The 11,853-nt window shown below is 36.2% G+C and overlaps 1 protein-coding gene across 1 annotated transcript in view; it reads left to right on the forward strand.

Moving 5' to 3' along the window:
- Positions 1-1,946: 1,946 nt before the first annotated feature.
- The window catches only part of LOC110023127 (protein VAC14 homolog), a gene marked incomplete at its 5' end in the record, with an annotated part of 26,943 nt that continues 17,036 nt past the window's right edge, over positions 1,947-11,853 (forward strand). Inside the window, 4 exons of the mRNA XM_020722378.1 lie at positions 1,947-2,191; positions 2,330-2,450; positions 2,554-2,715; positions 2,797-2,925. Of these exons, the coding sequence (XP_020578037.1) occupies positions 1,947-2,191; positions 2,330-2,450; positions 2,554-2,715; positions 2,797-2,925 (657 nt within the window). The remainder of the gene's footprint in view (positions 2,192-2,329; positions 2,451-2,553; positions 2,716-2,796; positions 2,926-11,853) is intronic.

The following is an 11,853-nucleotide window of genomic DNA, read 5'->3' on the forward strand; positions in this document are numbered from 1 at the left end:
ACCTCTATATATATATATATATAGATGTACACACTTAGCAATTGTGCTGATATGACGAATAAAGTTGGATCAGCCTCAAAGCATTGTAGATGCTTCAAAACAAATATAAGTCAAATCACATTGCATTGAAAAACATGCATATCACTCTAGAAAATGTGCAAACTCTCTTCCAAATTCTGACCCATTTTTATATTGCTTGCATACTGTTGATTGAGCTCCCTAGCCTATAGGGTGGAGCCCATTGACATCTTCAAATTACTAAAATTTCAAAACTAGCTCGAATAAGCAGCCTCATACACTGGGTTGGATTGTAAGTTTCAATTTTTTGATCTAGTCCTCTATATATGTCTAAGGTGGATTTGGTAGAATCTACACCCCCGAAACCCTTTAAAATTTGAAAAAAATTTAAAAAAAAGAAAGCTCAAGTTGGTTGTCTCGCATACATGATAAGGTTGTAAGTTCTAAAGTTTAGGTCTATTCTTCAGATGTCCCAATTGAATTCGACAAGGCCTACCCTGTGACCCTTCACATGCCAAGAGTGGCGCTGTTGGGGTTACGCCTTGATACTCATTCTTGTGACAAAAGAATGATCATAAATTCTTCATCATTGGTCTGATCAGAATAATTCATCTCATCATGGATCAGGGAATTGCGAGTCTCACTAAATTATTTTGTTTATATTTACATAAGGCTATTTACAGTAAAAATCATTAAAAAAAATGAAAGCTCGAGATTATTTCTCTTGCTCTTACATGCAGAGTAGCAAGTTCTAATATTAGGACTTGATATATACAAGAGAGAAGGCACAATCAGTTCAAAAAATTAAAATTCAATCCGAATTATCACATATTATATTCCATTCGAAAATTGCAATTGCAATTATAGAAACGAATACTTTAGGCCACTTTCTATGATGATGGCAATTTTGGCAGAAAATCTTATTCAGATGGGATCTTTGTTATAATAATGCCCTCAAATTTCAATGCAAACTATTTGGGTTCTCTTGCTAATGTTGACAAATAATATGATAATTAGAGGGAGAACCGTCTAAATCTACAAAAAAATATGAATAAAAAAAATTATAAAAGCTAGAAGGCTAAGCAATAATTGATTGCTTCAAGCTTAGAGCAACCACTTATCCATCAACAATAACAACAACAACAACAAAGCCTTAATCCCACTACGTGGGGTCGGCTACATGAATCCTTTTTTTTCCACTGCGTCCTTTTTAGTGTCATATTTTCATTTAGTTCTAGTAAATTAAGATCATTTTTTATATAATAAGCCCAAGTCTTTTTCGGTCTACCTCTGTCTTTCTTAACACAAGTCGAATCTAAAAGATCTACTCTCCTAATTGGATCATCAGATGGTTGACGTTTAATGTGACCAAACCATCTAAGACGACTTCCTCTAATTTTGTCCGTCATAGGAGCTACACCAACCCTATCATGGATATATTCATTTCGCATTTTGTCTCAAGTGTAAAGCCACTCATCCACCTAATCATTCTCATCTCGGCAACACTTAACTTATTATTATGCTTCTCTTTTAAACGCCAACATTCAACGCCATAGAGCATTGCAGATCTCACCACTGTCTTATAAAATTTTCTTTTCAGTCAAAGCGATACTTTTCTATCACACAAAAGGCCCGAAGCATTCCTCCACTTCAACCAACCAACTTGAATTCTACTATTAACATCTCCATCTATATCACCATCGCTTTGAACAACGGACCCAAGATATCTAAATCGTTCACACCTTTTAATAATTTGATCACCCAAAGTCACACTTCTGTCACTAGAGCTAATACTACTATAATTACATTCCATCACTTTGAACCACTTATCCATCATTTGCACTAATTTACGTACGATGACAAAATTAGTTTTGACCAAATCCTACAAAGAAGCTATATCATATGTAGCATATTAATATGATCACACTAAAAAATATGATGCTATTAAGAACGTGTTATTGAATACCATAGGCTGTATACAGTTTTATCGAAGGCTGCTTCTTTTCAAACTTATTTTTTTCCCGCCAGCTTATTACAGTATTGTTACTTATTTACAGGTTGTTCTGCTTGCGCTGGACGTTCATGCATGCATAGCAAAAGATTCTCAACGTTTTCACCATCTTGTGGTTTTTCTGATAAGCACCTTCCGCTCTAATCATAGGCTTCTGGAGAAGTATGCTATATGTTTTTTTTTTGGGTGAATTTTCCGGATATTATTTTTCACCTTATTTTCTTTTCCTAAGAACAAGTTGCAAGCTCATTCACTGAGAATGGTTTGCTATTTTATATATTTAATGTGATACATTTCCAGGCGTAGTGCTTTGATAGTATGTCGGCTTTGTGTTCTTTTGGATGCTGAACTTGTTTACCGAGAATTTTCTCAAATCCTTGAGGGTGAAAGAGATTTTAGTTTTGCATCAAACATGGTTCAGGTTTTATCAATTATCACATCTTACAACTTTTTGTGATGATTACAAGTGAAAGGAGCAGATGCGGATAAAAAAATTATAAAATTAGGGCCTTTTGTGTTTGCAGGCTCTGAATTTGATTCTCCTTACCTCGTCTGAATTGATCGACTTGAGAAATCTTCTAAAACAATCATTGACGAATCCTGCCAGCAAAGATTTATTTCTTTGTATGTATTCTTCTTGGTGTCATTCACAAATGGGAATGATAAGTTTGTGCATACTTGCTCAGGTTAGTATAAACCCTTGGTACTGTTAATTCTTTATGAAGTTAGTCTAATTTGTTTTGATAATCTATTTCTGATAAAAAAAGGCCTACCGCCACGCCAGTGCTGTAATTCAATCACTGGTGGAGGAAGACATAAATGCCAAGTTCTTGATGCAGTTAGACAAGTTCATACGCCTGCTGGAGGCTCCAGTGTTTACTTACTTAAGATTGCAGGCATGTGAATTATTGATTATATTTTACTTTGAACCTCACGGTTTTCTCTGAAATTATTTGTTTTTTATTTTTCTCAGCATGAACATGCAATTGTTGGCATGTTTTTTGTTATTATTATTATTATTTTAATTGTTGGCATGCTATTTCTTGCATGGCATAGAATATCTTTTTGGAGAATCTGATCATTAGTTCACAAGCTAGAGTTGCCCAAATTTTCTGATGATCTCATTGAGACCCTTTAAATAATGTAGTGTTTCGGCATCCTATCTTAACATTTCTTCATACAAAGAGTTTGTTTTTGCACTGGCAAAATGTTTTTTTTTTCCAGAGAACCTTGTCCATTTTTTTCAATGATAACATGCGGCAACTACTCTTCGTGGGAAAAAGATTTATCTTTCTTTATCTCACCGTTCTTTTAATTTCACTAGGTTCATATTTTTCTGCCGCCTCTTTCACATGATTTTATTGAATTGTGCTCTATCAACATCTTTGTTTTAATCTTGTTGGATATTCACCTTTGAACAAGTCTTGAAGACAGCTATCTTTTAACTTGCGATCATTTACATTGTAGAATAATTTGATTAGTTATGTGTTACCAGTGTGAGGTCATGCAGAGTAAAATTTTCTTTAGTTGATGATGTTTGTTATAAAACAGGCAATTAATCCATTCTAATATTTTATTTTCGTTGTGACTGAATTTGTTCTGAAATCTAGTTTCTACTATTGCTTCAACTGTATACTTTTACTAAGGTTTGTGTGATGAACGGGGGTTGATGGTTGATCCTTTAGATGATTATTTAAGACCTGCCTAGCTAGGCTAAATCTTGATCTTGAGCACTATCCTATACACTTTTTTTCTGGTGAAGCTGTGAATGATGTCCTTTTTGCATATTTTATTGCACCTCGAACTAATTTTTTTAGCTATTTCTTGCTGTGTACAGTGCAACAATAAACTACTTTTTGAGAAGCTGTCGCTCTTCATTACCAAGTTATTTATTTATTTAAATTACTGAAATGATTAAGGCTTGCACGCAGTATCGTTAAATATTTGTATCCATTCCCTCTTTTCTCATGAATGCTTCAACGTCTGCAATCTTACTTTGCGTTATTCCTAACTTTTGTTTTCCTTCTTCCTCATTTGTGAAGCTGAGAATGAGGGTTAAAGCTAAATAGATGGACAGGGAGAGGGGGATGGAATAGAAACAGTGGAAGAGGTGAAGAATGTGATAAAGATACAATGAGAGTTGGTGATAGAGATGGCGGCGGAGATATCCAATGAAATGTCTTAGATCTCTCGCTTAGGTCCTTGCTTGGATTTTTAGAAATATTCATAGATGTCACATTAAGAGTGGACTGAGCTTCAACCTGATTTGTTATTTGGTTGATACTGGGTTAACCCAATCCATGACCGAACAATAAATTTTATTGTTGAATCTAAAAGTGACAATGATGAATTCTCAACATTAAATAATACAAACAAGTAATAATGACGATACTGCAAAATAAGAAAGAAAACAATGCAAAACTCATAAATGGCTCCCTAGAGGAAGGCGACAGGCTCAGAAGGGAAGAAGAGGTGAAGAATGTGATAAAGATACAATGAGAGTTGGTGATAGAGATGGCGGCGGAGATATCCAATGAAATGTCTTAGATCTCTCGCTTAGGTCCTTGCTTGGATTTTTAGAAATATTCATAGATGTCACATTAAGAGTGGACTGAGCTTCAACCTGATTTGTTATTTGGTTGATACTGGGTTAACCCAATCCATGACCGAACAATAAATTTTATTATTGAATCCAAAAGTGACAATGATGAATTCTCAACATTAAATAATACAAACAAGGAATAACGACGATACTGCAAAATAAGAAAGAAAACAACGCAAAACTCATAAATGACTCCCTAGAGGAAGGCGACAGGCTCAGAAGGGAAGAAAGGAATTGACGGTGGTGCTGGAGGGTGGATGACAGTGGGTGGCAACTGCGTTGGATGGCGTAGGAGGGCTGGCGGCCTGCTGGGAGGAGGCTGGAATCAAGTGGTTGCGGCTTAGAAGGGAGTAGGAGTGGTGGCGGGGGATTGGGCAGCCGCAGGAAGCGTCTAGGGGGGGACAGCAACAGAGACCGCTGCCTGTGGTTGGAAAGTAGTAGGAATAAGCTCTGGTGGAGTTGGCGGCAACAAGTGCTGGCCTGGAAGGGTTGGCGGCAACAAAGACAGTTTTGGCGGTAGCAGGAACAGGACCAGAAGGTTAGTGCAACCACTGAAAGCACGGACAACAGCAGAAAGAGGGGCCAGAAGGCCTGTGCGGTGGCTGGAAGAAACCTGGAGGGCTAGATGCCAGCGGATTACAGGAAGGTCGAGCATAGGGGAGATGGCAACAAGCAAGTGGAGGGGAATATGGAAGGAAAACTACCCTCGCAGGATCGAGTTACGGCTGGAGCACCCCTCGAATCTTTGGAGAAGATCACCACCTCGGACGAGTTATAGCTGGAGCACTTCCTCTCCTTTTTATATAACTCTCGAAGGGAAAAGAGTCTCCAGCGGCAAGTTGGATAGAAATATAAAATCAGAAGACCAAAAACTGAACCCTAAGATAACAAAAAATATATTTATAATAGGTACTAGTTGTTAGAATAGGAAGGAATTACAATAGGAAGGAAATAAAACTAGGAATGGAATAGAAAAGGCAAGGAATAGAAGAGGAATGAATAGAAATAGGAAAGGAAGAGAAATATGTAAGAATTAGAAATTGGAAAAGAATAAAATATAGGAAAGGAATTGAAGAGGAAGAAGTTCCCTCTATGGAAGGAAGTACAGTAGGAAGTTCTGAGAGGGAAGGAGCGACAATTTTAGTCCCCATGAAGGCTGATAGGTTCTCGGCCACTGAGCAAGCCCTGCGTTATTAGCAATATTGATTTTAATAATGCACTAGATAGGAATTGATTCTTGATTGAATAGTTTATAGAGTTTAGTGAGTATCTATGGACAGGGGTAGAGGTGTCAAATTGGGTTCATGGGTAGGTTTGAGTTCGACACGAAACTGACCGGACCCAAAAATGTTTGACCCAAACACGATGTGGATATTAAACAGGGTAGAAATATCAACCCAAACCTGACCCGCTTGCAACTCATTGAACCAAACCCGTGCCTCCTGCAACTCGCCAAATTGAACCTGACCTATATAACCCATTTAACATTAGTAGAACAATTATTTGGGTCGATTTCGTGTCAAATTCTGATTGATTTCAAGTTGATCTTAGGTAAATTTCGAGTCAATTTTGGCGGGTAAGTTTCTGCTCAATTTAGGGTTGGTCGGTCAACCCTAAAACTACTAACCCAAAAAATTAAACGGTTTGACATTCTTAACCCGTAGCTTACCCGAAATTATTTTGGTCAATGCGAAATGTATTTTTTGATTTGAGTTTGCATGTAGGGTCAATTTCTTGATGCCTGGATAGGGGCAGCTTTGACTCAAAGGTTGGGCGTTTAGACTAATAACTTATCAGCCAAGTTGCCCTAGCATGCTAAGCCAGCAGAGATTATCATCAATTCAATGCATTATGAATGGCAAACTTGTTGATGATGGACTCAATTTAGCTCCCCTTCACGTACTCAATTTAGCTGAATTGGAGTCTACTGGCCCTTGCTTATTTTAAACTTGTTTTGGGATAAGATGATCATGTAAGACTTTATTCATAGAGGACTTGTTGAAGGGATTTAGATTTAATAAGCTGGCTGATCATTAATGGTAGTATCAGATCTTCTTGGCTTATATACTGATTGAGCTGTTCCAATCAGAGAGGCTTGAAATTTTAGCTCTACCATTAATCTTGTGAATTAGGTGCCACTTTAAATGTTGTTCTTATGGCATATTGAACAAGGGAAGTTATTAATGACTCAACCATTCTTATGACTTGTTGGGTTTAACTTTTGTGCTGATCTCAGTCCTAGACTTTTGAGTTGAGGATTTTATCTTTTCAAGTTGGCTTATTAGTTTGCAAACCTAGAGGTGCTGATTTTCAAAACTTTGGTGAGCTAGTTAAGTTGACCTTTTGATGTTGATTTTATTCTTGGTTCTTTGTATTTGATGTCGAAGTCTGGACCGGTTCTATCTAAGTGACTGGGGACACGAAAGAGGATCTCACGCCCCTTCGCATGCGTCAATGCACTTTGGTGGGGTGGGGGGTTGGCATGTAATTTATAACTCCATTCGGGGCGCGGTTTTGTATAGTTAGAGGGTTGTAATGTTGTCATTGTAATGCTTAGAATGAGCTTACTGTATTAGAGCTAAGAGCTAACCAAGATCAAGCCTTGTCAGGTATGCTCTTTCGTGTCGTAGGATTATCAAGATAAGCATATGGATTGAGGGGTATTAAAAGGCTAGAGTATAATCGTATAATTTAATAACTCCATTTGGGGTGTGTTTTTGTATAATTAGAGAACTGTAATATTGTCATTGTAATACTTAGAGTGAGCTTTCTCTATTAAGGCAACGAGCTAACCAAGATCAAGCCTTGTCAGGTATGCTCTTACATGTATGATTTTCACTATAATCATATGGGTCGTTATATTTTTCTGGGATGTTGTGGATCCTTATTTTTTTTATTCCTTTAAAGGTCTTAGATATTGTATTTTCTTAAATAGGGTCTCTTGAGATGATTTTAGACCAATGTTCATAAAGCATGAACTTAAACAAAATGTTTGAGGCGGATCGAAGATATGTTATGCAAAGTGTGCAAATGTTTGGGAATTTTAGAAGCTCCTAGTGCGATACTTGGTCTAGTTATATGTGGCCTTCATCAAGGCTTACAAGGTCACCAAAATGGGATGCTGCAGTTGTTTATGTTGGTGATCTGGATGGATGCTGATTCGTATGTCTACAACAAACCTAACTTTGCTCATCAAGGCTTACAAGGTCACCAAAATGGGATGCTGTAGTTGTTTATGTTGGTGATCTGGATGGATGTTGATTCGTATGTCTACAACAAACCTAACTTTGCTTAATGGCTTGATAAGTGTAGTCAACATCATTGGCTAAGCCTTTAGCTTGTTGAATGGAAGATATTTCTTTCCATCGTGTTGTTTTAACTCATTAGACTAAAAGAAGCTATGGAAAATGCAGTCTGACCATGATTCATGTTGAATGTATGGTCCTTTCTTGATTGTTATTGTTGTATGCATGCTGAACAAGTGTAGGTCAACTTTTTGATTTTTGAAAATTGAAAATAATTTTGAAATTTAATTTAAATATAAGAGGTATATATTTTTTGTTTTGAAGGTAGCGTGTTTTAATATTTGAAAAATGAGACTAAATGGATCTCATTCGTTCAATTGTTTGCATAATCGTGTCCGTTACCGTGAGTGTATATTCCGGCGGTAGACCCAATCTTGGATTGAATATTAGAATTTTACAAGTCGTTTGGGGTAGCTTATAAGTGCGGCGGCGTTTTTGAAAATGCCGCCGTACTGTTTGTTTAGAGCATTGAATACTACACATTTCCGAAAGGTGAGTGTATATTCCGACGGTAGACCCAATCTTGGAAACTAAGGGTCTATTTGGGGCAGCTTATAAGTGCGTAGGAGAGCTTTTTTGTAAACAACATTTCAAAATAGGGGCAAACGTGATTGCGGGAACCCTCTTTTCCGCGCCTGCCCCTCCCCCGTGCCCTAATATTTGGCTTCGGACCCGCAATCCCCTCTGCCTTCGCCGAAAGAAGTTTTCCGCCGGAGGTAGCTTGCTCCGCTCTGCCTCCGCTGCGAGCTCCGCTCTGCCTTCGCCGAAGGAAGTTTGCTCCGCTCTGCCTTCGCCAAAGCTCCGATCTGCCTACGCCTAAGGAAGCTTTCCACCGAAGGAATCTTGCTCCGCTCTATCTCCGTCGAAGCTCCGATCTGCCGCCGCCGAAGCTCCGATCCGAGCTTCGATCTGCCTTCGCCGAAGGAAGCTTGCTCTGCTATGCCTCCGCTGAAGGCATCTTGCTCCGACCTTGGTAAGAAATCCCGATCTTCCCTCCTCTCATTCATCTCTTCTTCCCTCTTAAATTATTTCCCTGAGATTCTTATCCCCCGATTTTTAGGTCTACCCTATTTGTTTCCTTTAGCTCCGTTGTTCCATCTCGGCAAACTCCTTCAACATTCTCAGAGGTAAACTTTTTCGATCGCACATTTATTCCTCTTCTTTGCAGTAAGCATTATTTCATTTTCATGGAGAGGTAGAACTACACGGGGACTTGTCCTTTATGTTCATCTTATCTAGTTAAATTCACTTTAATTAATCACTTTTTAACAAACAATTTACTTGTCCTTTATGTTCATCTTATCTAGTTAAATTCATTGTATACTATCGAAGTTTACCCAAAGATGACCCGCGAATTAAATTAATGACATATTGTAAACTTTAGCTTTTAACAACTCATTTAGAAGAGCATCATAATGTCATTATTTAAAAATTAGAAAATACCTTATTAACATTTAAAAGCACGATCAAAATTTCAACAATATTATCCTTAGGTTTTATTGCTAACAAGGCATGAGTCATTTATTTAATTTTTTTTCTTTTTCAGAAACATTTTGATCTAAAACATTCAAGTATTTTCTCAACTTATTAGTAGTAGATTATTTTATAGCTTAGTAGACTTTTATTTAGGTGGGGTAAGTATTAAAACTAGTCTACTTTTATTAGATTAGTACATAACTATTGGATTCTTAAAATAGGTAACTTATAAATCATATAGTCATGGATTACCGAAAATAATATGTCTAATATCTGTGAGCAAAAGATCACAACAAATTTTATTGCCATGTATAACTAAATATCATCATGGAACAAAATTAAATTTTAATATAACCAGGCTACTTTAGTTTATATAGTTTTTGGTGAGCTGTTGGTTTTACTTTTATAAGCTTAATATAAGCAATGGACACAATGTCCATATAAGTTTCAGTACTTATGATAAACTTACATACTTTATCATAACGTTTAACATAAGTTTGAAACACAGAAAGCATTTTCTAATCATTATCAATTTTAAGTGATCAAATTCATGAGTACATTTTATTACTAAATTTTTTGATCATATTAGCACTCTATATCAATTTATAACTTTTGGCTCGGACATTCATGCATATAATAACTAACTTGATAACATTCAAAACTGATTTTCAAAACACACAAAACCAAATGCACTTCATATAAATTTTACTTTGTATACTTTTTAAAGTGATACGATTGCCCGCAAATACAAAAAGTGCAATACTTTGATTGTTTTGATGATAAGACAAATTATTGGCATATGCATTGAATCTTTTAGTAATCTAGATTTCAATATTTGCTCAAAATGTAATACAAGTTCAGAAGCAAGTTCAAGTAATGAAATACTATAGGGTGTCAACTCTCTTTAGATATTAGCACATTAATTCTAAATCTATAAAGTGTAATTTTTAGATCTCTTCCCACTTAAAAACGGATTAACTCTTCAAATATTTTTATATAATTAAAAATAATTTTTTTTTCAAAATTTAATGATTACAGTCAGCAAGCAAATGTTCTTGATATGGCAAAGAAAACTATTTACTTCTGTCTAAATTAATACATATGCTGTACCAAAATTTTCTCTTTCATTTTTCATGCAAATTCAATACAATTGATCGAGTTTGCTCAAATAATTTTAATCTAACAAGGATTATAAAACACTCATCAAACATATTTCATCTTCCAAATAATTATTCATATACAAAACCTCATCAAACAAAATTTTGGGATCTATCCTCCCATGAAATAGCAAGGCATCAATTTTTTACTTTCTTAACTATTTCATCACCCAAATCACATATACAACACATTTTATCGCCATAGGTTAAATTGTCATATGGCCAATAAGGTCTAATATTTTGAGTATTTCAGCTATGTACCGAAGTTAAATTCAAATGAGCCTATTCATTTATAGGGATAGATGCTCCTGAGGAGTGGTGGGCTGAGAAACTACAGCTAAAAACTTACCCTATACCATTTCCTTATTTCAATTTGAGTTATATTGAAATGATTTAACTAATTAACTTTTCTTCACCATGCAGGTCGTGCCAGCAGCTAAGAAATTTAAAATGAATGGTATTGATCTAGTAATGGAAGAGAAGCTGGATGGTATGTTCAAAGGGGTTGTTGCAACGGGAGCACATGCTTTCACCTCATTTGAACATGAGTTTATTGACACAACTAATGCTCTTGGAACTGATAATATAAGTGGCTCAGGAGAAGTGCCTTGTCAAATCCATAGGTCAGTTGAAGAAAGACTTGTTGAATCCTCCTCCATTCCAAAACGACGTAGCGTGGAGAAAAAGAAGAAAGGGGCGACATTCGTCAGAAGCACAATCGAAAAGCTTGCTGAATCATGTTCTGTTAAGCTTTATGCATCACAAGATGTATCCATTGAGGGGTGACTTCAAATCCTAAATACACATGCTGAGGTGAAGGGAGATAGAAAATTTTATCTCATTTGTGTTAAATTACTACAAGATCCAGTCCGTAGAGAATTTTTTGTGAAGTTAGAGGCAGAATATCAAGTCGATTTCTTACGTTCCTTCATGGAGAACTGAATGTTTAGAAAGCTTGTCGTTTCGTTATCTCAAAACTGATTGTATTGTTGTAACGTGGATTGCTATTTCTTTTCCTAGCACTTCTTTTATTTCACTCTATGCTTAACTGGATGTTTTTACTAAAAACTTATTGTACTGTTGCATCTAGATGTCTTTAAATGTTTGAAGGTATTAAAATCTTTGAACTACTTTTGATAGGATGAATCCAGAACATTTGCACTATGTTAGAAAGATTGTGATTATTCTTACTTTGTTATATGACTACTACTTCACTTACATCGAACGATCCATGTATGACATCGACATGTGTTGGTGATAAATGGGTCGGTGAGTTACTACAAG

Source organism: Phalaenopsis equestris, unplaced genomic scaffold (genome assembly GCF_001263595.1).
Source record: "Phalaenopsis equestris unplaced genomic scaffold, ASM126359v1 Scaffold000212, whole genome shotgun sequence".
In the NCBI taxonomy this organism is placed as follows: domain Eukaryota; kingdom Viridiplantae; phylum Streptophyta; class Magnoliopsida; order Asparagales; family Orchidaceae; genus Phalaenopsis; species Phalaenopsis equestris.